The following is a 27,351-nucleotide window of genomic DNA, read 5'->3' on the forward strand; positions in this document are numbered from 1 at the left end:
AAATTATATTAACTATTGCCTTTCTCAGGTGTAATGGCACCTTTCCCATTTTCTGTCATTTTTCAAAGTTCATTGATGGTGGCTCAGCAAGCACATCTGCGTCCTGGGTTGTAACTCATTTGGCCTAGTTGGATTGGACTGCTCAAGATTAGCTAAGGACTTCTTATCCTTGGTTTTCGGTTTTCTATTAACTATTTTTGTTCTCTTTTCTTCAGTCCAAAGATCATTCCTCTTGGTAACAAAACAAAAGCAGAACAATGGTTCTGTTCTCACCCAGCAAGCAGGAGTACTTTCTCTTCTTTGACTCTTCCAACAACAACCACTACCACCAACAATAACAATCTCTTCTTTGTTATATTTTAGAGTTCTTCTACAAAGTCTTTTAATTCTAGTTCTTTTTTTTTTGGCTTCTAATTAATTTTTATTAAAGATATTATTTGAGTTTTACAATTTTCCCCCTAATCTTACTTCCCTCCCCCTACTCCCCCACGGAAAACAATCTGTCAATCTTTACTATGTTTCCATGTTGTACCTTGATCCAAATTGGGTGTAATGAGAGAGAAATCATATCCTTAGAGAAGAGACAAGAATTCTAAGAGGTAACAAGATCAGACAATAAGATATCTGGTTTTTTCCTAAATTAAAGGGAATAGTCCTTGAACTTTGTTCAAACTCCACAGCTCCTTATCTGGATACAGCTGGCACTCTCCTTTGCAGACAGCCCAATATTGTTCCCGATTGTTGCACTGATGGAATGAGCAAGTCCTTCAAGGTTGATCATCACCCCCATGTTGCTGTAAGGGTGTACAGTGTTTTTTTGGTTCTGCTCATCTCACTCAGCAACAGTTCATACAAATCCCTCCAGGCTTCCCTGAATTCCTGTCCCTCCTGGTTTCTAATAGAACAATAGTGTTTCATGACATACATATACCACAGTTTGCTAAGCCATTCCCCAAATGAAGGACATTTACTTGATTTCCAATTCTTTGCCACCACAAACAGGGCTGCTATAAATATTTTTGTACAAGTAATGTTTTTACCCCTTTTCCTCATCTCTTCAGGGTATAGACCCAGTAGTGGTATTGCTGGGTCAAAGGGTATGCACATTTTTGTTGCCCTTTGGGCGTAGTTCCAAATAGTTCTCCAGAAGGGTTGGATGAGTTCACAGCTCCACTAACAGTGTAGTAGTGTCCCAGATTTCCCACAACCTTTCCAACAATGATCATTATCCTTTCTGGTCATATTGGCCAATCTGAGAGGTGTGAGGTGGTACCTCAGAGAAGCTTTAATTTGCATTTCTCTAATAATGATTTAGAGCATTTTTTCATATGGCTATGGATTGCTTTGATCTCCTCATCTGTAAATTGCCTTTGCATATCCTTTAAGCATTTGTCAATTGAGGAATGGCTTTTTGTTTTAAAAATATGACTCAGTACTCTGTATATTTTAGAAATGAGTCCTTTGTCAGAATCATTAGTTGTAAAGATTGTTTCCCAATTTACTACATTTCTTTTGATCTTGGTTACAGTGGTTTTATCTGTGCAAAAGCTTTTTAATTTAATGTAATTGAAATCATGTAATTGGTTTTTGGTGATGTTCTCCAACTCTTCCTTAGTCATAAACTGCTCCCCTTTCCATCGATCTGACAGGTAAACTAGTCCTTGATCTTCTAATTTGCTTATAGTATTTTTTTTTAATGTCTAAGTCCTGTAACCATTTGGATCTTATCTTGGTAAAGGGTGTGAGGTGTTGGTCTAATCTAAGTTTCTTCCATACTAACTTCCAATTATCCCAGCAGTTTTTATCAGAGGGAGTTTTTATCCCAATGGTTGGACTCTTTGGGTTTATCGAACAGCAGATTACTATAATCATCTCCTGCTTTTACACCTAGTCTATTCCACTGGTCCACCACTCTATTTCTTAGCCAATACCAAACAGTTTTGATGACTGATGCTTTATAATATAATTTTAGATCAGGTAGGGCTAAGCTACCTTCTTTTGCACTTTTTTTCCATTAAGCTCCTGGGAATTCTTGACTTTTTATTTCTCCATATGAATTTACTTACATTTTTTTCTAACTCCTTAAAGTAATTTTTTGGAATTTTGATTGGTAGGGCACTAAACAGATAGTTTAGTTTTGGTAGAATTGTCATTTTTATTATATTAGCTCTACCTATCCATGAGCAGTTGATATTTGCCCAGTTTTATAAATCTGATTTAATTTGTGTGAGAAGTGTTTTATAATTGTTTTCAAAAAGATTCTGAGTCCGTCTTGGCAAATAGACTCCCAAATATTTTATATTGTCTGAGGTTACTTTGAATGGGATTTCTCTTTCTAGCTCTTCCTGCTGTATCTTGCTAGACATATATAGAAAAGTTGAGGATTTATGAGGGTTTATTTTATAACCTGCAACTTTGCTAAAATTGCTAATTGTTTTCAGTAATTTTTTGGATGATTTCATGGGATTCTCTAAGTAGACCATCATATCATCTGCAAAGAGTGAGAGTTTTCTCTTCCTTCCTAATTCTAATTCCTTCAATTTTTTTTCTTCTCTAATTGCTGATGCTAACATTTCTAATACAATATTGAATAGTAGTGGTGATAATGGGCACCCTTGTTTCACCCCTGATCTTATTGGGAATGCTTCTAGTCTCTCCCTATTGAATATAATGCTTGTTGATGGTTTCAGATAGATACTGCTAATTATTTTAAGGAACAGTCCATTTATTCCTACACTCTCTAGTGTTTTTAATAGGAATGGATGCTGTATTTTGTCAAAAGCTTTTTCAGCATCTATTGATATGATCATATGATTTCTGATAGATTTGTTGTTGATATAATTGAGTATACTAACAGTTTTCCTAATATTGAACCATCCCTGCATTCCTGGAATAAATCCTACTTGATCATAATGTATTATCCTGGTGATAACTTGTAATCATTGTGCTAAGATTTTATTTAAGATTTTTACATCTATATTCATCAGGGAAATAGGTCTATAACTTTCTTTCTCTGTTTTAACTTTTCCTGGTTTAGGTAACAGCACCATATTGGTTTCATAGAAAGAGTTAGGCAGAGTTCCATCTTTCCCTGTTTTTCCAAAGAGTTTATATAGAATTGGAACCAATTGTTTCTTAAATGTTTGGTAGAATTCACTTGTGAATCCATCAGGCCCTGGAGATTTTTTTTTTAGGGAGTTCAAAGATGGCTTGTTGAATTTCTTTTTCTGAGATAGGGTTGTTTAGGTATTTAATCTCTTCTTCATTTAACCTGGGCAACTTATATTTTTTGTAAATATTCATCCATTTCACTTAGATTATCAAATTTATTGGTATAGAGTTGGGCAAAATAATTTTGAATTATTACTTTAATTTCCTCCTCATTGATGGTGAGTTCACCTTTTTCATTTATGATACTAGCAATTTGGTTTTCTTCTTTTTGTTAATCAAATTGACCAGAGGTTTATCAATTTTATTGGTTTTTTCATAATACCAACTTTTGGTTTTATTTATTAATTCAATAAATTTTTTGCTTTCAATTTTATTAATTTCTCCTTTAATTTTTAGAATTTCTAATTTGGTATTTAATTGGGGATTTTTGATTTGTTCTTTCTCTAATTTTTTTAATTGCATGTTTAGTTCATTGATTTCCTCTTTCTTCAATTTATTCATGTAAGCATTTAGAGCTATAATATATCCCCTGAGAGTCTCTTTGAATGAATCCCATAGGTTTTGGTATGTTGTTTCATTATTATCATTATCTAGGATAAAATGATTAATTTAATTCTAGTTCTTTCTGGGTTTTTTTTGGGGGGGTTTTGATTTTGGGTTATCACTTTGGATACTAATCTTCATGGACCAACACTTTTTTCATAATCATCTTCTAATACCCTCTTTTATAATTTCCTCATCTAAATACATCTGAAAAAAATCTAAATTGGTTGATGAGTTCCATGTGCATCCATATTGGTTTATTTGAACAACTTCCTTTTTTCCTCCTTATTAGAATTGTTTATCACTTTAGGATATTATTTTAAAAATGTTTTATGGATGTCTTTTGTCTTTAGATCACAGTGTTTCCTTAAAAAAAAAGACTTCATCTTTCCTAACTGAACTCTCCCTTGTAACAGAGAAAAATTAAGTGAAAATGTAGATATAGTGACTATATTTGACATTCAGTCTTAGTAATACTCAGTCTCCCTAATAGGAATTAGCAAGTAAATTTCATTATCTGTTTTCTAGGACCATTATTGGTTTTTCAGTTTCTCAGAAATTGGCTTCCTTTTAGTGATCTTTTCAGTTGAATTGTTTTAGTTGCATATATTCTTTTAGTTCTACTTATTTTATTTTTCAGTTCATCTAGATATTTTCATGTTTATTTGAATTCCTTGTATTTATGCATAGTTTTTAAAATTTAAATGATTTGTATTTAGTTTTTTCAATTACATGCAAAGGTAGTTGTTGAAATTCATCCATTTGGGGGCAGCTAGGTGGCGTAGTGGATAAAGCATCGGCCCTGGAGTCAGGAGTACCTGAGTTCAAATCCGGTCTCAGACACTTAATAATTACCTAGCTGCGCGGCCTTGGGCAAGCCACTTAACCCCCGTTTGCCTTGCAAAAATAAAACCTAAAAAAAAAGGAAATTCATCCATTTGCACGTTTATGAGTTCCACATTTTTCTGTCATCCTCCCTCTGCTTCCCTTTTCCCCTTCCCCATTGCTGTGAACAATCTGGTAAAAGTTTCCATATTAGTCATGTAGTGAAAAAGGAATTAGAACTAAGGGGGAAAAACGTGATAAAGGAAAAACATAAAAGAAGTATATTCATAATTTCTTACTCAAGATACTTAATATTCAAATCAATCTATAATAGTTATCAATTTGGAAGTTCTCTCCAAAGATACATATTGCGTTCCATCCACGCCTACTTATTTATGCGATTCTTACCTATGAACTCCCATAAGTTCCTTATGAGCGACCACCTTACATGTTGGAACTTTCCTTTTTTATCCTAAATTTGATAAACTTCCAAACCCCACAAATGACAGATTCCAAAAACAAATAATAGCTTCTCTTCCTTATGGTTTTTAGGGAGTCATTTTTCATCCTTGATAATTCTTTTTAAAAATTGGGGTTAAATGGCTTGCCCAAGGTCACACAGGTAATTATTAAGTGGTGGTCCATCCACTGCTCCACCTAGCTGTGCCACGCCCCTCTGATTCTTAAATCATTTCTCCTTGATTCGATTTATAGATCAGTTGCTTTCAATCACAGCTAACTAACATTTTCTTCCATTTTTACAATCTTTTGATTTTGTTCTACTTATTGCTGTTTTGAGGAGTCACTGATTTCTGTTTAATAATTTTCAGGGATTCCATTATCTGGACAAAGATTTTCATTTTCTGTTCTAAGCTATATCCTCCCAATTTGTTCTGCCAGAACTTTTATTTATCTGTCTTTTTATTGCTTGCTTCATTTCTTCTAGATAGTCATATAATTTTGGGGGGAATATTCTGTTTTTTTCCTTTGAGTCTTTGTTTGCAGTTGTTATGTGGTTCCTCTCTCCTTGACTGGATTTTTTTGGTTTCTCTGGATTATTCATAGTGGTCTGTACCTTTGTGTCTTTACTCATCTCTCAAACCTTGTTTCTTGCATTTGTTCTTTGTACCAAGGTCAGTCTCTGTCTTCCATGGCCAAGGTAAGGTAATTAGTCTTGGTCTTTACTTGGGATTTTGGATTTTTGACACTTAGAGTTCTAGATCTATAAGACTCTTTATGGCACCTCAGGTTAGAGTTCTGGGGACCTTGGAGTCCTGGTCTGAGCATTGCCATGCCTAGGATGCTGGATAATGCTCCCAGTAACTTCCATGGTATCCCCACTATGGCTTTCCTCTCACTCTGTGTCTTTTTCTAGGGAACTTTGTTTCTGCTCCTTGCAGTCTAGTTATGCTAGGTGACTGGGCTTGCCCAAATAGAGGGATTAACTTTCATGGTAGGCTCCCTTTCTTATTTTCCTGTGGACTTTTATGGAGTTCAGGAGTGGAAGAAATAAATGCTTACTATAGTTTCTCATTGTATTTCTTGATCATTATACAGTCTGACTGTGACATTTTTTGTTAGAGTAGATGCAGAGGAACTGGGCTGTCCATCTCTGCTCAGACAGACATTTTGCCCAGACCCCCCCACCCCTTTTTCCTTTCTCCCGATAGCATGAGGATCACTCTGTAGAGGACTCTAGTTGTCCATCCACTTGTCATTCCATTGCATCCATATGCCAAAGTTTTTCAGTCAGTTCCCAAATGTTTTCAGTTCTTTTTAACCATAAAGAGGGCTGCTGGGAGTAAATCTGCTTTCCTCAAGTCCTAGAGTGCCTGCTGGACCGTGCCCTATCTTTCCTTCCTTTAACATGAATTCTGAGGACTCTGGGGTTCTGACCACATTCAGATGCTGATTGCAGTCTAGACCCCCCCCCAATAGAACAACAGGGCCCCCCCACCTCGGCCCTGTGGCAGAGGGGGACACTTATGGTCATTCACAGACCAGGAGGGAGGACAGAGCCTCACACAGTGAGACCCTTGTGGGAGTGTCCCAAAAGCTCAGGAAACACCCCAAAACCAGGCCCAAGCTGGGAAAATGAGCAAGCAGAGAAATAAGAGGAAGACTATTGAGAAATATTTTGCAAATGAGCCCAAGAAGGATCAAAATGCTCAGTCTGAAGATGAGGAAGCACAAGCTCCTACATCTAAAGACTTCAAGAAAAAACAGAAATTGGGCTTAGGCTATGACAGAGCTCAAAAAAGACTTTGAAAAGCAAATGAGGGAGTTGGAAGAAAAACTGGGAAAAGAAAGGAGAGAGATGCAGGAAAAACATGAAAATGAAGTCAGCAGCTTAGTCAAGGAAATCCAAAAAAAATGCTGAAGAAAATAGCATGCTAAAAATCAGCTTAGGTCAAATGGATAAAACAGTTCAAAAAGTTATTGAGAAGAATGCTTTAAAAAGCAAAATTGGCCAGATGGAAAAAGAGATAAGAAAACTCTCCGAGGAGAACAAATCCTTCAGACAAAGAATAGAATTCAGGGAGATTGATGAATTTACCAGAAATCAGGAATCAATACTTCAAAACCAAAAAAATGAAAAATTAGAAGAAAATGTGAAATCTCTCATTGAGAAAACAACTGATATGGAAAACAGACTTAGGAAAGATAATTTAAAAATTATTGGAATACCTGAAAGTCATGATCAGGAAAAGAGCCTTGACATCATTTTCAAAGAATTACTACAGGAAAATTGCCCTGATATTCTAGAAGCAGAGGGCAAAATAGAGATGGAGAGAATCTACCAATCCCCCCGAGGAAGAGATCCCAAAAAACTAACCCCTAGGACTATTATAGCCAAGTTTCAGAACTCCCAAGTCAAAGAGAAAATATTACAAGCAGCCAGAAGGACACAGTTCAAATATAGTGGAGCCACAGTCAGGATCACACAGGACTTAGCAGCAACTACATTGGAAGCTCGGAGGGCTTGGAATACAATATACCGGAAGGCAAAAGAGCTTAGAATGCAACCAAGAATGAACTACCCAGCAAGGCTGAATGTCCTCTTCCAGGGAAAAAAGATGGACTTTCAATGAACCAGGGGAATTTACTTTTTTAGCCCAAATGGCCAGAGCTGAACAGAAGGTTTGATCTTTAGATACAGGACTCAGGTGAAGCATGGAGATTGGAGGAGAAGGGGGAAATATGAGGGACTTAATGAGGATGAACTGCATGTATTCCTGCATAGAAAAATGACACTGATAATACTCATATGAACCTTCTCAGATAATAGAGCAGGTAGAGGGAGTTTTTTTTAGTTGAAGCACAGGAGAAAGCTGAATTCAAAGATAAAATATGGTGTAAAAATGGAGTCAATAGAAAAGAAGGGAAATGGAATGGGAGAAAGAAAAAGGAGAGGGTGAAAAGTCCAAGATATTTCACATAATAAGATTTTTTTTTAATTACAATGAGCTATTGCAATGATATGGAAGGGGGAGGCAAGGGGGAATGAGGGAACCTTTGCTCTCATCAGAGATGGCTAGGAGAAGAAACAGCAAATATACTCAATGGGGTATAGACATCTGGAGTAAGAAGGAGCGGGGAGCAGGGGGAAGGGGTGGGGATGTGAATAAAGGAGAGGATGGACCATGGGGGGAGAGTGGTCAGATATAACACATTTTCTTTTTTACTTCTTGCAAGGGGCTGGGATTGGAAGGCCTGCCCAGGACCATAGGGGCAGGTGGATTCTGGGCCTAAGGGGTGGTATGGGGGCTCAGGGCTTCTTGGCCCCAGGACCAGGGATCTGTCTGCTGCACCACTCAGCGACCCTACAGCAGAGTCAGAGTGAAAGGAGAGAGAAAATATAGTACATGGTAGTGGAAAAATAAGAAAGGAGGGAGCTGCGATCAGCAATGGCAACGTTGGAAAAATATGGAAGTAACTTTTGTGATGGACTTATCATAAAGAATGTGATCCACCCATGACAGAGTTGTTGGTGTTGGAACAAAGACTGAAGCACATTTTTTGTTATTATTATTTGGGGGAGGGTACAGGGCAAGTGGGGCTGGGTGGCCTGCCTGGGGCAACATAGCAGGGTGATCTTTGGGTGTCTGGGGCTGGATTTGGACCCAGGTGCTCCTGGATCAAAGGCCAATGCTCTGTCTGCCACCCAGCCACCCCTACTATTATTACTATTTTATTTTATTTTGGGTCTTTTTTTTTTCTTCTTTTTGGTTTTTGCAGGGCAGTGGGGAGCGGGTGGCTTGCATGTCACACGGCTGGGTGATTGTTGGGTTTACGAGGCTGGATATGGGCTCGGGTGCTCGTGGCTTCAGGGCTGGTGCTTCATCCATTGCGCCACCTGGCCATACCTACAATTATTACTATTATTTTTTTTAATTTTAATTTTTTTCTCTCCCCTTTACTTTTTTAGCCCAAGCAAGTCTATCTATATTCATGGGGGGAGGGGTATTTTGTTTACTTGTAAACAAGAATATTTTTATTAATGTAAAAAAAAATTTGTACAAAATGAGAATAAAAAAATAAATTAAAAAAAAGAAAAAAGACATGAATTCCACAATGGGTCACTTTGCCTTGAGATTCCCACCATGTTTACTCCAGTAACTCTTATGGGTCAGCATCAGGTTCTATTCTTCTTGTCATGTCCTCTTCCTTTGGAAAGATGAAATTATTAGATCAAATTAAAAAAATCTATTAGATGCACAGCTTTTGAGAAGGGAGAAAGGGAAAGAAGGAGAGGGAAGGAAGAAGAGAGACAAATACAGTGACAAATACAGTGAGAGATAAAGGTAGAAACAGAAAGAGAGAGAGAGAGAGAGAGAGAGAGAGAGAAGAAATCCAGAAAATGTGCCTCTGTTGCTTATTCCCTGTGTAACCATTGGCATGTGACCTTACCTCCCTCAGTCTTCTGGGAATTGTCGGAATTAGGGGACTGGATTAGATGGTATTTGAGTCTCTCTCCAGCTCTAGCCCCTTGTAGTATAACCCTCTGACCATATTGATTTGTTTTTTCCTCCTCCTCCTCTTTATATATCCATCCCCAAATGCTCTCACCCATCTCCCCCCACTGAGTTCCTTGACTTTCCCATTTGTTTAGTTCATTTTGTTCTGAATCACGTATATCCTTCCACATATTCTGCATAGATCCTATTCAACTTCAAGTCTCAGTGACATCTGCGAGTCAAAAATTCTTCTTTGGGTTAGGATCATAAGTTTTTCTTGCTTATTACCCACACAATACTTATTCACCTTTCTAGAGACAACAAGATGGTGTAGTATATAGAGTTCTGGGTTAAATGTTAGGAAGACCTGATTTCAAATTCAGCCTCAGACACTAGTTTATGAACCTGGGCAAGTCACTTAACCCCTGCCTGCCTCAGTCTTCTCGACTCCAAAGTGGGGATAATATTAGCACCAACCTTCCAGAGTTGTGGTGAGGACCAAAATGAGATAATGTGCCTATCACAGTGCCATCTGACACAGCAGGTACCTAATAAATTTTTCTCTCTCCTTTCCATCTGTGCACCCTCCCTCTCTCCCTCCCTCCCTTCCTTGCCACATGTAGAAATAGACATGGAATTTATTTATGGTTCCTTGTATGAATTTCTCTGCTGTGTCTCTACTGTTTTTCTCCTTCCTACCCTGGCTTTATTTTGGTTGATATCTATCTTGATAGACATATGTAGCCAATTTTTCCCCCTTTCCTTCCTTTTCAGTTTAAAGCTCTTTTAATTAGATTTGAAAGGCTCTACAAATACATGTTTTTGCCAGCCCTTATTAAATGTACTTCATCCCTAGCCAAGAGCCCATCATTTCTGTAATTTAAGCTGTTTTTTTTTTTAAGAAATCCACATTCTGTTCTTCAATGCTGACTCAAATATTACCAGCCTCTTCTCATTCCCTCTTCCCTTGTTGCTTACTGGATGATCTCTCTCCTGATTCATCTAAGGATGTATATAATCATTCCTCTAAGTGTAAATAGCTGCTTCCTCCTCAGAAGCTCAAGCTTCCTACTTTATGGGAAGGATCTTGGATCATTGTTTCTCTCAAAGCATTCTGAGATCTTTTCTTTCAGTGTGTCCCATTCTATCTCCATCTTTCAATCCTCTTTGTTTTTTTTAAATTATCTTGAAACTCTTCTTTCATACTTACTTTATAAAAAGTCATTCTCTCCAGAAACCTGGAGAAAGAAGAGGGATTTTTGGAGGCCTTCTGTGTTCTCTTGTGTGAGGGGGACTAGGCTGGACTTTGAGCCATCTATTACTCAGTCAGAAAAGCAAACATTATTCATTCTATGTAGGTCAATAGAATATTCTTTGTGCCTTCTTTCTGTACTAACTGGAAGCAATATCCTCAGTTGGTCCTTATTGGTACCTCTTTTTTTAGAAAACTCCCTTCACTTGTGGGGTAAAACCTCATTTCAGTGTCATATCTTGAGTGGATGACTCATAGACACAGCAAACTCAATACATCCCAAACTGATCCCCCCCAACCCCTTGAACCTTCCCCTTCTCCCATCTTCCTATTTCTGTTAAGGGTACCACCTCCCAGGCATGGTTTTAAACCTAGGAGTCATCATCAATTCCTTACTCTTTCCCCACCCGCCAATCAAACTGTTGCCAAGGCCTGTTAATGTCACCTTTGTAGTAATTCTTGAATGTCTCCTTTCCTCTGTCCTTACCTCTGATTTGGAGTAGGCTTTTATCACCCCACACCTGGACTATTGCAATAGCCTGATGGGGTCTCCTTGCCTCTAGTCTCTTCCTATTCCTGTCTACCCCCCCCCCCATCCCCACTCAAATTTCAAAGTGATCTTCCTAAAATACAAGTTTGGCCATGTTTCCTCCTATCATCCTGCTCAGTATTCTATAGTAGTTTCTTGTTATTTCTAGGATCCCTATTTAACTTTTAGAACCCTTCACAACCTGACCCCCTCCTCTATTTCCAGTCTTCTTACACTTTACTCCCCTTCCCATACTCTATGATGCTGGCCTGTTGGGTGTTCCCATCCCTAGGATGCTCTCCCTCCTCATCTCTGCCTCTTGGTTTCTGTCAGCTTAAATCTTCCCTTCTGCAAGAAGCCTTTCCTGGTCCCCACTCCCCTATTCCTCTCTTCTATGGACTTAGTCCTTTGCATGTTATCTCCCTCAGTGACATGTGAGTGTCTCTGAAGATGGGGACTGTTCTTTGTATTCACAGCACTTGATACAGTCAATAAAGATTTATGAAGAACCTACTATGTGTCAGACACTGGATCACATGCTGAGGATACAATGAAAGGAAAGAGTCAGTGCCTTTCTTTGATGAGTTCAAATTCTAAGGGGAGACAGGAAAGGCAAACAGCTATGAACAAACAAGCTAGAGATAGGATGAATCAAAAAGAATCACAGAGGGAAAGCACTAGAATAAGGATTGGGAAAATCTTGCAGAAGGGGGGATTTTAGAGGGGACTTGCCTGATGACCTCCCTCTTGAAGTTTTCCGGGTTCAGCTTTGAACTTCCATAGCATAGCCGTGTCCCTTCCTTTTGGCCCACATATTACTGTCATTTGTGTTCATGTCTTATCCATGCCTCTCCGTCTAAGTAGACCATGACCTTCCAAGGGTAGGGATAGTCATTCAAGAAGCACTTATGATGTGCTAGTCCTATGCCTAACACTGAAGTTAGAAATGAAGGTAAAGACCAGGGCCTGTCCTCAAGGAGTTTACATTCTAATGGAGAAGACAATTGTTAAAGAAGTAGTTAGATACATGCAGAGTTGATGAAACTGCACCTGAGTGGGGAAGGTCTTACAGGTGGTGGATGAGAAAAGGTCTCCTGGAGGTAGAATGTTTGATTTTGAAGGAAGTTAGGGAACTAAGAGAGATAGGTGTGTGTTGCAAACGGACTGGAGAATAAGGTGTAAGAAATGAAAGGAGGGGTCCAGGTTATGATGAGCTTTAAATGTTAAACACTTAAGTTTCTATTTGATCTTGGAACTCATTAGGGGGCGAGGTGATGACATGGGCTGACCTATGCTTTAGAAAGATCATGTTGGCAGCTTAGTTGAGGCTGTATTGGAGTGGGGAAGAGACCTTTGATTTTTTCCTGTCCAACTTTCTCCATTTGCAGGTGAGGAAGCTAATATTCAGCTTAGTTAAGTCATCTGTTCCCATCACTAGAAGGTCACTTGGCTAATAAATTGCAAAGTCTGTATTAAAACCTAAGACCTCTGACTCCAGATGTCCTGCTCTCTGAATTTCATGTGTGGCTTGGAAAGGCTCGAATACAGCAGTGATCCAGAAATGTTTTCATAATTGAATAAAAAGAATGGACAGACTGTGATGCCTGGTTTCCAGCCTGGGAAAAGGGGAAGGATAGGAATCTTGTCAGTGGTTAGACGGGGCCATCCTTGCTTCTCTTAGGGATGGGGACCAATGTGTGCTACATGGAGGAGATGTGCAATGTATCAGCTGTGCCAGGGGATGCAGGCTGCATGTGCATCAACATGGAGTGGGGTCTTTTGGGGATAGCCGTTTTCTGTGTGAATTCTGTACACCCTTTGACATCGATGTGGATCAATCTTCCAACAACCCGAAGAGACAAAGGTGCTAGGACGGGGAGGTGGGGAGGAACCAGAGGTCCGTCTGGAGGAGAGGCCAGGAGGCCAAGCTCGCCTAAGGGACCCCTGGCTTGTGGCCTGGGTGGGAGTGGAGGGGGTTGATGAGGAGAGGGGTGAGGGCCAATCTTCCTCCATTGACCCTCCAATTCCATGCCAACACGGCCCAGTTTTGAAAAGCTGATAAGCAGCATGTACATGGGTGAGACAGTCTGCCAGATCCTCCTGCACCTGACCCGCCTTGGAGTCCTGTTGGAGGATGGCCAGATGTGCCAGTGTCTCATGAACAAGAATTATCTTGGAGATCAAGTTCCTGTGCGATGTCGAAAGGTGCCTGGCCCCTTGGGGGGCACATTGATGGCTCTAGAGTTGGGGTGAAGGGGGGAGCTGGGGAAGGGGCGGGCGGCTCCTCCGGAGGCGCCGGGTCCAGGTCATGCCCGAGCAGGTGATCCGCGAGGTGTGCCAGGCCAGTTCCCTGCGGGCCGCGCAGCCGTGCTGGAGAAGATGCGGGAGAACGCGGCCCGGGCCGGCTGGGCCTGACGGTGGGCGCGGGTGGGCGCGGCCGGCGCCCTCTGCCAGCTCCTGCCCTTGGGAGGGTCGCGGGCGGGGGCGGGCCGGCCTGGGCGCCCCTCCCCCAGCTCCTCGCATCAGATCATGGCCCGAGGGGCCGCCCCGGTGGTCTGCAGCCTGGCCCAGCAGGCCCGGCCTGAGGCCGCCCCGGGGCTGGATGGAGCTCCTGGCTGCCCCGCCCCACCCCGCCCCCAGAACCGAGACCGGTTAGCAATATATAGATCATTTATTTACATTATTCACGTCCGCTAAAACCCTCCCGCCCCGGGCAAGGCGTATGTACATAAGGCCAAGTGTAAGTACTCGAATGCACTTTGAATACAGAATTAGAAAAAGAAACGGTCTTTCCAGGCCGCGGGCCTGCTGGGCCGGGGGACACTACAGCACAGACACTCGGCCTCCCTTTGCATATACACCGGCGGGGCCGGAGGGGAGGGGCGGGCGGGGCGGGGCGTGAGGCACGTGTGTGGCACGTGTGACGGGCACATGGAGGGGGGCGTGAGACACGTGGGGATGGCGTGGGGGGCGCGGGGGGACGTGGGCACGGGCCAAGCCTGGGCTGAGGCGGAAGCCCCACCCCCACAGGCACAGAAATGTTTGCATAAGGCCCGGCTCGGGGTGGGCGAGGGGACCCCCGCGCTGCCCCCGCGTCTGTGTCCGGGTGCATGTGTGGCCCCGGGGGGGCGGAGGGAGAGGTAGCAGGACACACACACGCGGACACACGTGCCCTGGCCCTGGCCCGGGGCGCTCCCCTCCCTCCTCGCCCAGCGGCCTGGCTGGGCCACCCCTCTGCCCAGCTGGTATCCGCCCCCCATGCTGGTGCGTGTGTGGGGGCCAGTCCCGCCCCGGCCTCAGCACTCCGCCTCGGACACCATGAAGAGCGGGGTGTCCTGCTTGCCCAGGTCGGCCACGGCGGCGGCCAGCTGGCTGAGGTTCCCGTGGGGAAAGTGCCGGGCCTCCCACAGGTTGAGGATCATGGCGGTGGGGCTGGCCTTGGAGGCGAAGAAGCCCAGGTGGCTGCGGGGGGGAGGCGTCAGTGCTCTACCACGGCCCTCCCCATCCCGCTTTCCGAGGGGTCCGACCCCACTCTGCCGTGGAGGGGCTCCCTCCTCTTCTTAGTATCCCTCCCCAGAAACGAGGGGCAAATGGGAGAAACGAAGGCCCTTTACAGCCTAAAGTGAGTAGAAGATATGGGGAAGGGGCCCAGCCTAAGGTGGTGTGGACTAATCAGGCTTCCTGACCTCCCAGCCCTACCTACCTGTCCAGGTGAAGTTTCTGGGCTAGAGTTCGCCAGTCAGCTCCCCGGCTACTAGGTGGGTCGAGGCTGCTGATGATCTTCTGACGGATGAGGAAGGGTATCTTAAAGGCACTGGGGCCCACCAGGGCTGGGACCCCCCCTTCGTTTTCCGGAGCCAACAACTCAGAGAATCTCGTGTCCTGTGGCAGGGAGGAGTGATGTTAGATGGCAGATTGCCCCGAGCCCTCATGGTGTCTTCCATCTAGCCAAGGGACCATATGAGAGCCCAAGGGTGTGTTCAAGGAGGACTCTAGGTGGTTAGAAGTGGGAGCATCATGGGATAGTGGTCTAGGAGGGCTTCATGGAGCTAGGAACCATCCAATATGGACCTTGAGAGAGCTGGCCTAAGAGGATCTACCAGTCAAGCAGTATGGATGAGAGCAAGTGATCTGGGGTGAGTGGGGATGATCATGAGGAATCCTCACCCTCCTTCCCTCTCCCACCTTGTTGATGTTGAAGTTGACATTGAAGCTCTGCCCATCACCCTCCACCTGCCAGATCCAGATCTTACAGGCTAGGTCAGTGGTGCTGGGGCTGAAGCGCTCCAGGGTAAAGGTACAGTGAAGAAACTGCTGGGCACCACCATTCCAGATGTGGTAGAACGGGATCTCCTGGGGGGGGGAGAGGAGAGCATTTAAAACTGGGGAGCCTGGGGGTTCAGGACTGCAGTGGCCCCAGGAGAAGATAGATTGCTGCACCAGGCTAAGGACTTGAGTCATACTTCAGGGATAGCAGGTCTGATGCTGGCCCCTTTCAGTGGTCTCAGATGGGAGAGGGCAAAGAGTCATAATGCCCATTTCTAGATCATGTTAAAGTCACCAAAGTGCTTTTCTAAGAACCCTGCAAAGTGTGAAAGTATCATTCTCATTTCAAAGAGAAAATAAAAGGGCAGGAGAACTGCTTGTAATTTGGAAGTTTTTTTTTGTTGTTTTTGCACTCATCTGTAAGATTTCATGTTTACCCCTATTAATTTCTTCTTTTTAGTTTCAACCTTGTGTTTTAGCCTGTAGGAAGCTCTTTGAAAACTGACTATGACATTAATAATGCCAGCTTTCCCAGACTTTGTGTTGCCTGTAGATTTGATAAGCAGGGCATCTATGCCTTTATCCAAGTAATTATACAAAAGTGTTAAATAGCACAAGACCAACAATGGATCCTCAAAGCACACTATTGGAGACCTCTTGTCAGGGTTACATCCCATCATTAATGATCACCCTGAGTCCTAGAGACAGATGGGGCTGGGTAGGGAGCTCATCGACCAGCTAAGCTTTGTAAAAGACATGTTTAAAAGATCGAAGCAATAGAAATATAACCAATGAGGGTAAGACTCGCTAAAGTTTAGAAGCAGCAGAATGAAGCTGGGGATGAATACTAAAGACAAAAGGTATACAGTTGTTATTAAGCCTTTGTTAGGTGCCAATTTTTCCTGAGACTGATAACTGTGAGTTATGAAATACTAACACTTTTAAGGACTTGGAGTTGATACTCAGTGGGCAATCGAAAGGAGTCAGGCATGTCATTGGAGAAGCTTATGAGTGGAAAATATAGGGAGAACTGTCAGATAAAGGATAACGAATGGGTAGCTTAATGTCAGTAGCACAAGAAGAATAAATGTTATATAACAACTCAACTGGGTTACAAATACAAAGGGGAGACACTCCCTGCCTTCGAGGAGTTTACATTCTAGTTGGAGGGAGATCCCAATCAATGAGAATATAGTATTGGGAACAAGAGGAAGACCAGAGAAGGAACAGAACCACTGTTTGTGTAGAATAGAATACTAGTAATGGACAGAAGGCAAAACTGCTGAGTTCTTATGTTAGCTCTACAGTCTCTCCTAAGGAATTGTGATCTTCAGACTGAGAAAGATTTAATAAAAATGATTAATGGGGAATTAAAACTGAAGACAATCCAGCAAAAACAGCATGACAGCACCAAAAATCCTGAACTGAGTTCAACAGTTGCTTGAAGAAGGGGTTGATAGTGATCTCTGAAAGATCAGGGCAATTTTTAAGTATGTAAAGTGTGTAGAGTTTAATTATAAACTGGTAAAATGAATTTCTATTCCTGGAAAAATTCTAGATGGCTAAATTAAAAGGGATGGTTCTTGGGCTTTTAGAAAAGGAGACAATGGCCACTTTTTGTAGTTCTCAAAGAACTAGAAACGAAGTAGATGTCCCTTATTAGGTGTAGTTACCAAAGTGTAATATGTAAATATAATGGACCATTACTGGGCCATAAAAAAACAATATGAAGAATTCTGAAAAGCACAAGAAGACATAAGTTGACACAAAGTGAAATAAACAGAACCAAGAAGAAAATATATTACAACAAAGAATGGGAGCAGGCAGGTGACCAGGCCTGTAGTTGGAAAGGTTCATCTTCCTGAGTTCAATATGCTAGCTATATGACCTCAGGCAAGTTGCTTAACCCTGTTTGTCTCAGTTTCCTTATCTGTTAAATGAACTGGAGAAGGAAAAGGCAAACCACTCCAGTGTCTCTGCCAAGAAAAACCCAAATGAGGTCATGAAGAATTGGAGATCACTGAAAAACAACCAACAACAAAGAATGAAAATAACATCAATCAAGAATAACTATTACAAAATAATGATAATCAAGCTTATTCTCAAAGAAAAGATACAAAATGTCACCACCTGTACCTCTGCAGAGGAGGGGGAATACAAATGTTGAACATTACAGAGGATGTTTTACTTTTTAATTCTTAGTAATAAGGGTTGCTTTCTGGAGAAGGATACCATGGAAAAAGGAGGTGATGTAAAAACAGAAGATAGAAGAAAAAAATTTTAAAGGAAGTTATGATCACTAATCTACTGCAGAAGGAAATGACAGATCTTTGCCAAGAAAACCCTGTGGCCAGTATGGTCCACAGGTTACAAAGAATAGGATACAACTGAACAAAAAATGACTATTAAAACTCATCATTGAAACAGATCATATAAGACAGAACAACTGGATTTATAAGCTAGGGTCATGCTGTAGACAGAGAACACCTGGATTTCAGTATGGTATTTGACAGTATTTCATGTTATCTTTGAGGATGAGATGGAGAAATGTGGGCTAGACAATAGTACAGTTAGGCAAATTACAAACTGGATGAAGGACCAGGCCCAAAAGCTACTCACTGAAAAGCCAATGACCCAGAACAATGGATGAATAGTTCCACTGTGCCCTCAGCTGACCAGACAATATCTGAAATATAATGTTCGATCCTGGGCTTCACAGTAAACACTGACAAGTTAAAACTTATACAGAATAGGGTGACCAGGATGGAGGGAGAGTACTTAAGATCAATCCATTTGAGTTTGTATGAAGGACTAAGGATGTCTAAGTTGGAGAGTTATCATTTGCAAGAATTAATCAGTCGTGTTCTGTTTGGCCGCAGGGGACAAAGTGAGAAGCAATGGATGAAGGCTGCAAAGGATACATTTTAATTCAAACGATCAGAAATATCCCAAACTCGGTCATTTCTACCTTGGAAAGGTAGTGATTTCTCCATCACTGAATGTCTTCAAGTAAAATTTAAGCATCTACTCTATCCTAGGCATCGTATTAAAGCCCTTTACAAATAGTTCACCCCAGGGGTGGTGGCACAGTGGATAGAGCACCAGCCCTGGAGTCAGGAGTACCTGAGTTCAAATCCAACCTTAGACACTGAATTACCTAGCTGTGTGGCCTTGGGCAAGCCACTTAACCCCATCTGCCTTGCAAAAACCTAAAATAGAAACAAAAACAAATAGTTCACCCCAGCCCTAGTTCACAACACCCCTGGATGATCACTTGTTAAGACATGTCACCAAAATATTTCTGCCCAGTTACTTCTGAGTTAGTAAGGCTTTTACTAATGAGTACGGATACAGCAGGCAAAGAAAGGTAAGGAGGGGTCTTTCAGGAAAAGGGAAGAGCAGGCACAATGTCACAGATGGAGAGCATGGTTTGGTTGGATCAGAAACAGGGAGTAGGTCAGTTGGGCTGGAGCCCAGAAAATGTGGAAGGCAATAGGAAAGAAAACAAAAATTATGGCTGGTTTAAGACTGTGAATGGCTTGAAATCCCCTGGCAGAAAAGTCTCATCTGTATTCAATAGGGAATAGGGAGCCATGGAAAACTTTTGAGGAGTAACATGACCATTTCTATGTATAAGAAAGATTAGTTTGATAATGGCATGAAGGACAAGATTAACAGTGAAAGGGAATTATATCTGATGAGGCTACCGAAACAGTCTAGGTCAGAGGTGTCAAACACATGACCGGAATAAGATTAAAATGTAATTATCAAGTATTTAACAGAATAAATACCAAATTATAGATAATTTTAACAAGTGGTTTTCTAAATGTATATGTAGCCTGCAGGGATCCTTATGGATAATTTAGTGGCCTTTGTTTTTCTTTTTGAGTTTGATATCTAAATGAGTCTAAATGGTCTAAATGAAACTAGAGGGCTGTGGATGGGGGAAAACAGTTCTGTCACATTTCTCCCTGTGTCCTGCTCCAATACCAGGTTCCTTCCTTCTCCCTGAGTATTCCCCTGTACCCCCCTAGTTATACTCTGTTGAGACTATGGAGGAAGGTGATTTGCAGTAGAGCTTTTAACTATTTGCCTCATCTGCACCATGGTTTAGATTGAGAAATACTGGTATAGATAAAACCAGGGAGAAGTCATTGGCTTCTGGGACAGCAAACACATGGCCAGGTGTCTGTCAGATTCAAATACATGGAAAACATGCATTTGGTTCCACAAGCAAGGTTTGCTTCTGTCTACTAGGAAATCAGGGGGTCTCATGATAAGAATTTGTTTGTGGACTTTGATCCTATACATCTGGTGGATTTCACTTTTTTTTTTTTTTTTTTTTTTTGCCTGCAGTGTTAATGAAGAAAGCTCTTCTGCCCTTCTGAATGACCAATTCTCTATATCAAAGAAAAAGGAAGTTGCCCTGTAAAGGCTTTGGGACATAAGGGCCATGAGCTCAGGCCCTCTGTTGGCTGATCCTATTCTCTGTCTGAAAGAAAGGCGTGGGTGTTTTGGGAAGGTTTTGGGATACAAAAGGGCCATGAATTCAGGACCTGTGTTGACTGGAGTCAGGAAGAAATGATGCCTTTTAGAGGGGAGCCAGAGAGGATTCCAGTATAGAAATAATGCCAACTGGAGCTGGAAGGCTAGACAAGGCAAGAAAGATGATCCAGTCTCTTCCCTACCCCTACAAAGTCCCACCAATGACATGTCAGTGGTCATCTAATTTTGGATTGAAGACCTCTTATGAGAGGGAGCTAACTATTGCTCAAGGCAGCTCATTGGGAAGTTTTTCTTATATCGTTTAGATCTACCCCTCTAACTTATCCTGCTAAGCTAAATAGCCCAGTAGCCCAGAAAAGAAATACTTGGGAAGTTTTGGTGGAGAATTTCTTGGGATCTCATTGAAAGAATGGAGGATTTGATGGAGAGCCTACAAGTTCCTACAAGTTCCCCAAGAATTTCTCTAGTGGGGCAATGTGGTGGGTGGGCAAGATCCCAGTTGCTTCTCTATAAGTGAACTTCCCTTGGTCCTGGTGGAATACCCCCAGATGAGTTGTCACTTCCTGTTTTTGGTGGACTGATCCTCCATGCCCCAAGGAGGAAGACCTCAGGTGAGATACAGATGTCCTTATCCCTCACCTGGTAGCTGACAAGCAGCTTGCTCTTCCACAGGGAGCTGGGCACATCATGGATAGAGAGGCGCAGGTTGTGGTAACTGTCCTTGAAGTGGAGGACTCGGGGTTCCTCGATCAGCTGTCCTCCCATCTGTTTCTCCAGCTGGATCACCTCCTGCCCCCCAGACAAGTCATGTCGGGAGTCATGCTCCAGGGTACAAACACCTAAGAGCTGGCAGGGCCCTCAGAGGCCCCCACACTCTTCTGCCCCCAATCATGAATCTTCTCTTTCCATACCCCCAACTCCCACCTGCACAGAGAAGCTCCCCAGTGCTCATGCTGCTGAGGAAGGAGATGTCTGATTGCCCCTGGGGGTGGGAGAAGTGGGGTTCCCCTAGGTCAGGAGGGTTTGGGACTGGGCCAGGCACCTTCAGTGCATCGTGTGTATCGTGGAGGCAGTAGACACGGATGGTGTATTCCAAAGAGGTGCAGGCCGTTGGGGCGAAAAGCAGAAGTTTGAGGCGCTTAGCAGCAGCTGAGCTGAGGGCTTCCCCAACTAGTGCAAAGCGGCCCAGCTGCTCTGTGAAGACATGGCAGGCTCGGGTCTCCAGCTGGCAGTAGTACAGGTGGGCGGGTGACTCCTCACCCAGGTGCAGCACATCCTGGGGGGGGGGAAGGAGGAGGAAGTAAGGAGCATGGGTGCTAACTCAGGCACCACCCTGGGGGAAGGGATCCTACAGGGTTACTGCCATCAGGCTTTGATATTGGGGTTCCTAGAACCAAGGCTCTCCTCCCTCCCACACTCAGATGACCTCTGCCTCTCTTCTTCCTCCTCTTCCATTGTCCTGTCATCCTTCTGGTCACTTGAGGTCACTATACACTTGAGGGGGCTATACTTCAGGGGCACTTACCCGTCCCTACCCTACCCAGTCTCTCACCTCCCAGGTGCCCTCACAAGACTGTTTCTTGAGATGCAGACTCCAGTTCTCGGGGCTAGGCTCCCCACAGTGGTCCATGGAGAGGATGACTGGCCGGGTAAGGAGGACTCCAGGAGGCCCACAGCTAATGATGGGGCTCAGCAGGGTCTGGCAGCCAGCTAGGGGCAGCCTCAAGTAGGAAAATATGGGACAGGGGAAGGGAGGAAAGGCATCAGTGGGAGAAGGGCAAAGGACTAAGGAGCAATGATGTCATTCCAAGGGGATGCCCTAGGATTAATGCTGACCGCCCCCCCCCCCAGCTCCCTGGGCAGGTGAAGAATTCCTGGTATATGAGCTAGACTAGGCCAAAGGACAAAGGAACTCCTGCCCACTGAGTTATGCCCATGGAGCTGGCAGGAGTTGAGAGGACTTGGTTGCAGAAGGTGGGATGAAGACCAAGCTAAGCCTCCTTCTCCCTTGAGAGTTGCAGGGCTGGGGACAACCCTCCCTTTGGCCCCCTCCCCAGCAGGGCCCAGGTCATGTCCACACCTCACATCTTCCTGCTTGTGCAGTGTGAGGTAGATCTCGTAGATCTTTCCCCGGGGAATGGCATCTGGAGGGATTAGGAGGCTGATTCCTAGAAGGAATGAAGTTGGGAAGGTAGCCTCTGACTCCACTGTTACCTTCTGAGTATAGACACTCTTTATCCACCATTCTTGTATCCCTTCCTCTCCCCTGTTCCCTTCAAACATCTGTGTCATAATCCATAAATATTTTCTCTTATGGGTGGAAATCACATGTGATTTCTATTGTATGAAGTCTGTTTTTGTCATAGACCCATTGTGAAGATGTTGGATTTTAGGCATAATATTATAGATTCAGAGGTGGATGGGACCTCAGAGGTAAAAATCCAATCCTCTTACCTTACAAAGAAACTGAGGCACAGAGAGGTTAAGTGATTTGCCCAGGGTTACACATCTAGTAAGTGTTTGAGACAGAATGGCACTCCACATCTGTTGCTTTGTCTATTCTACCTGTGTTGCCCCTCCAAGTACCGCACTTCATATACTAGCTCTGCTATTTCCTACCTATGTGGCCCTGGATAAGTCACTTCCCCTTTCCGAACCTATTATTTTCTCTGTAAAATAAAGGGGTTGGACTCACTGCTCTCTTAAGTTCTCTTCTTACTTGAAATTCCATTAGTCTGATTCTAGAAGGTCATACACTGGAGGAAGTGAGGGGCAGGGAGAGAGAAGAGACCATGAATAAATCTTCAAATAAAATCTGGGCAAGAGGTTGAAACATCTGTTGGCTTCCACTCAAGCTATTGTTTCATCTTGCTCCTCTCTTTCACTGCCAGACTCCTAGGAAGAGCCGTCTCTTCTCCTGGCTCGGCATCTTCCACTACCCACTGGCTGCCTGACTCTGCAGCCTGGTTTCTGACCCCATGGCTTAGCTGAGACTGCTCTCTTGGTCTCTTCCCTGCTCACTCTGATGGCCCTTTCTTGGTCCTTTACTTCTGCAGTTCATGACTATCTAACTCCTTAATTTCACTGCAGTTTTGAACTATTGATCTTTCCCTCTCCTACTGGATATGCTCTGTATGCCCTTGGATTCTGTGACAATTCTCAGCAACTTGTCAGGCCATTCATTCTCAGTCTCCCATCCATCTCCTGTCTTCTAAGGGTGAGTGTTGCTCAAGACTTGATCTCTATACATTAAGGGTTCTTTCTCTGCTTGCTGATCTTATCAGTTGCCATGGGTTCATTTCAATGCCGACAGTTCCCCAAATTCAACTTCTCTATTTCTTGATCTTTGGTCTCAGATCATTAGCCCCCATGGGACATCTTCAAAGAGATTCCCCACTGGTCTTTCAAACTCAATTATTTCCCAGTTTATGACTTCCCCAATCTGCATCTTTCCCAAGCTTCCCTATTTGTATGAAGTATACACCTAGCCTTCCAGTTACCCTTGCTGGTAATCTCAGTTATGTGTCACTTTTCCATCTCCTTTACTGCTTCCCTAGCTGCCTAGTATCAAAGTTCTTTCTGCAGTATCTTTTGTACCTTCTTTTTACTTTCTACATCCCTTCTTTCAACTACCATAGACACCACTCGCATTCAGTCTCTCACCTTTTACATTATAGTAGTTCCTCACTTGCACTCCCTTTCCCCAGTCTCTTTTTCTCTCTAATCCATCCTTCAAACCACCTTTAGGTGGTTTATTTTGTCTTTAGGGGCTTTATAGTGTCTTTAGAATATACGATAGCTTTATGGGCCCTCCATGATTTGACACCAATCTACCATTCAATTCTTATTTTCTATTGTTGTTGAGTCACATTTATGACCCCATTTGGGGTTTTCTTGTGAAGGCTACAGAAAGAGTTTGCCATTTCTTTCTCCAGCTCATTTTACAGATAATGAAATGGAGGCAAACAGGGTAAAGTGATTTGCCCAGCGTCATTCAGCTAGTGTCTGAGGTTAGATTTGAACTGAGGTTTTCCTGACTCCAGGTCTAGATCTCTATCCACTGCAGCACCTCACCTGGATGGATGTAAAGGTCAAAGGAAATAATGTCCATAAAGGACTCTGAGAACATGCCAGGGCCACATAAATGTCAGCTGCTTGACAGGAGGAGGCATAGTACAGCACCATTAGACGCCCTGGTGCAGTGCAGTGCAGTGCAGTGCAGTGCAGTGCACTAAGATCTCCAGCTTCTTTTTGCATAGACTAGTGTTTAGCCACATCTCCACCAGTCATTCTGTAGTTAAAGAACTGGATTATTTGAATTCAGTGGAATACTTTATGCTTAACCCTGTTAAATTTGGTCCATATTCAAATATTTCATCATCTTTTTGGATCCCAAATTCTGTCATCCATGGATTAGTTATTGCAGGTTCATGTCATCTGCATATTTGATAAGAATGTTGTATATGTCATTTAGAAGCCACTAGGTGGCGCAGTGGATAGAGCGCTGGGCCTGGAGACCACACTTCAAATCTGTTCTTCAGACACTACTAGCTCTGTGTCTCTGGGCAAGTCAATTAACTGCTATATGCCTCAGTTTCCTCAACTGTAAAAAAGGGAAGAATAATAATAATACTACCTCCTACAGTTGTGAGAATTAAATGTCAAATGCTTACACATAGTAGATGTTTATTAATTCCCTCTTCCCTCCCTCCTCTTCCCTCCCATCCTTCCTTATCTCTCCTCCTTCCCTTTCCTTCCCTTGCACTGATTTTTATTTCTTTTCATTTTCCCTTCCCTCCTCCCCTTTCCCACCCTCTTTCCATCCTTTCCCCAGTCCCTTGTAAAAATGTTGAACAGAAGAAAGCCCCATTTATTATCCACCTCCCTCTAGATTGAAATCCAGTCCAGGAACAAGTATGTCCTACCATTCTCAATGAACCCATGCTGGCTCTCAGGGATCACTGCTTCACTTTCTAAACACTCAGAAGTGCTTTTTGTGGCCTTGTCCTGAGCTACTTAGATGCAGCTCAGGAATGGATGGCTGGCTTCCATCAAAGCCAGGAGAACCGGCCCACCATGTGTGATTACATGGCAGGGGCAAGGAATCCCCTATCTCCTGCAGAGATCCCTTCGCTGACATCACCCTCAGCATCTGACTCAGCCTCACAAACCTTCTGTTCCATGTGGCTTTGTGTAATTCCAGCTTCACTCACTGTCCCATTACTGATGTTCCCAATCTTTTTGCTATCCTTTCTCTTTTTTTTAAGAATTTTTTTTTAATTAAAGGGGCAATGGGGCTAAGTGACTTGCTCAAGGTCACAGAGCTAGGCAATTATTAAGTGTCTGAGGTCACATTTGAACTCAGGCCCTCCTGATTCCAGGGCCGGTTCTCTATCCACTGCGCCACCTAGCTGCCCCTCTTTCTGCTATACTTGTAAAATTCCTATATTGTAGATGAGCAAGGGACTGGGATAGCAAAAAGACCACCAGGATTCCCTTGCTGATCCACTTCAAATTTGTAAAAGAGATGTCCCTAGTGATCCATCCCTCTGTCTCCCTGAAAGCTCCTGTTACCCCAAGCCCATTTAGACACATTTATCTAACAAGCTATGGTGGTACTAACAGTAGCATTTTAAGTTTTATAAAGTATTATCCACACAATGGCCCTGTGAGGGATTTAGGGCATGTATCGTCATTCCCGTCTTAGAGAAGGCTTTCCATAAAATCTGCCTCTTACTCTCCCATAGCTACTCCCTTCTCTCTTGGTCCTCCCCTTCCAGTAGGATGCCGAACATGGCCTGATGAGAGAGCTTCACTAACACACAGCAAGCCCTACCTGTATTGGGAATCATGAGTCGTCCCCCCAGGAAGTTAAAGGTCCCATAAGCCATGTTGCTGGCCCCTCGGGGCAGAGAACGGAAGTAGTTCTGGGTGGAGAGACGGGCTACGAAATCCTCGGCCTCAGAGGCAGGCGAGCTGTGGTGCAAGGTGTGCCGGCCACTGCCCAGTGGGCTGAGGAGATGTCCATTGGTGAGCTGGAACTTGGGGCCAGAGCTTTCCTGTCGAGGGCAGAGGGTGCCCTGATATGTTGTGGTTGTGGTGCTAAGATCCGGCTGGATGGTCAGCAGGTGAGAGTTGTCTGTTAGGAAGGGAAAACAGAAAAGGGTGGGAAGAAAAAGTTAAAAATTGAGATCAAGAAGATTACGAGTCTTCTAGGCTGGCACAACAACCCTTGGATATATCTCTAAGATGAGCCATTCGGGTTTCTCTTGAAGATCTCCAAGGATGGGGAACTTGCTGTCTTCCTAAGGCAGTCCATTTCACTCCAGGACAGATCTAACTACTGGGAAGTTTTTTTCCCTTATATGGAGCTGGGGTCTTCTTCTTGTCCCCCCTGCTGTTCTTAGTATTTCCTTCTGAGAAGGAAGTAGAACAAACTGAACCCCCCCCCCCATACCTGTGATAGCTCTTCATATGCCTGTCTAGTTATCAAATTCTCTCTTTTACTGAAGAACAGTCTTCTTTCCTTCAGACAAATATTTCCATTGCCTTTCATCCAACAAATTGGGTTTTCTAGTATTCTTTCTATTCTGGTGGCCATTCTTGAGTCAAACTCCAGTCTATGCTGGTTCAGCACTGTGCAATCTCAAGAACTGGCACTCCCCGATGCTATGCCTTGTCCTCAAGACAACCTCCAGCCCCCAAACTAGACCCAGCATGTACAGAAGAGGTCACATCAGGGGGACACAAGGTAGCAGAGACTAATGGTCCCCTTCTCTTGGTTGCTATGCCACATTACTTACTCAAACTAAACTGGATGTGGAGACCCAGCTATCATCTTTGCTCCAGCATCTACTGACTAACCCCACTCTGTCCTCAAAGTCAGCAACCAAACTGAATAGTGTTCCTTGTGCTCTGCTAACTGATGTTGAGAAATGGTGCTGTGGTGAACTTAAATTAGGGGGGCAGCAGTATGGCAAGGAGAACACCAGGCCTGGAGTCAGGAAGATTTGTCTTCCTGAGTTCAAATCTGGCTTTAGACACTTACTAGTTGTGTGACCCTGGGTAAGTCACTTAACCCTGGTTGTCTCAGTTTCCTCATCACTCAAATGAACTGAAGGAGGAAATGGAAAATCCTCCAGTATTTTTTCCAAGAAAACTCCAAAAGCGATCACAAAGAGTCAGACACAACTGAAACAACTCAACAACCACAAATTGAAGGTTAACCCTCAAATCCTTCTTGGAAGTTGGAAGGAGTTATGACTAATTTACAGACAACCAAATTATGGCTCCAAGAAATT

At 43.3% G+C, this 27,351-nt stretch overlaps 2 protein-coding genes across 2 annotated transcripts in view; one reads left to right on the top strand and one right to left on the bottom strand.

Annotated features, from left to right (window-relative positions):
• Positions 1 to 13,511, top strand: part of HK3 (hexokinase 3) — a 44,000-nt gene extending 30,489 nt beyond the window's left edge. The window contains 4 exon segments of the mRNA XM_074202745.1: positions 12,960 to 13,052; positions 13,055 to 13,142; positions 13,324 to 13,447; positions 13,449 to 13,511. Coding sequence (XP_074058846.1) covers positions 12,960 to 13,052; positions 13,055 to 13,142; positions 13,324 to 13,447; positions 13,449 to 13,511 — 368 coding nt within the window.
• Positions 13,512 to 13,957: 446 nt separating this feature from the next.
• UNC5A (unc-5 netrin receptor A) overlaps positions 13,958 to 27,351 on the bottom strand; it is a 100,110-nt gene continuing 86,716 nt past the window's right edge. Inside the window, exons 8-15 of the mRNA XM_074212325.1 lie at positions 25,887 to 26,189; positions 22,131 to 22,218; positions 21,603 to 21,771; positions 21,093 to 21,326; positions 20,690 to 20,839; positions 15,464 to 15,631; positions 14,982 to 15,160; positions 13,958 to 14,740 (exon numbers count right to left, since the gene is read on the bottom strand). Coding sequence (XP_074068426.1) covers positions 14,575 to 14,740; positions 14,982 to 15,160; positions 15,464 to 15,631; positions 20,690 to 20,839; positions 21,093 to 21,326; positions 21,603 to 21,771; positions 22,131 to 22,218; positions 25,887 to 26,189 — 1,457 coding nt within the window. The 3' untranslated portion in view covers positions 13,958 to 14,574. The remainder of the gene's footprint in view (positions 14,741 to 14,981; positions 15,161 to 15,463; positions 15,632 to 20,689; positions 20,840 to 21,092; positions 21,327 to 21,602; positions 21,772 to 22,130; positions 22,219 to 25,886; positions 26,190 to 27,351) is intronic.

Source organism: Macrotis lagotis, chromosome 1 (assembly GCF_037893015.1).
Source record: "Macrotis lagotis isolate mMagLag1 chromosome 1, bilby.v1.9.chrom.fasta, whole genome shotgun sequence".
NCBI classification, from domain to species: domain Eukaryota; kingdom Metazoa; phylum Chordata; class Mammalia; order Peramelemorphia; family Peramelidae; genus Macrotis; species Macrotis lagotis.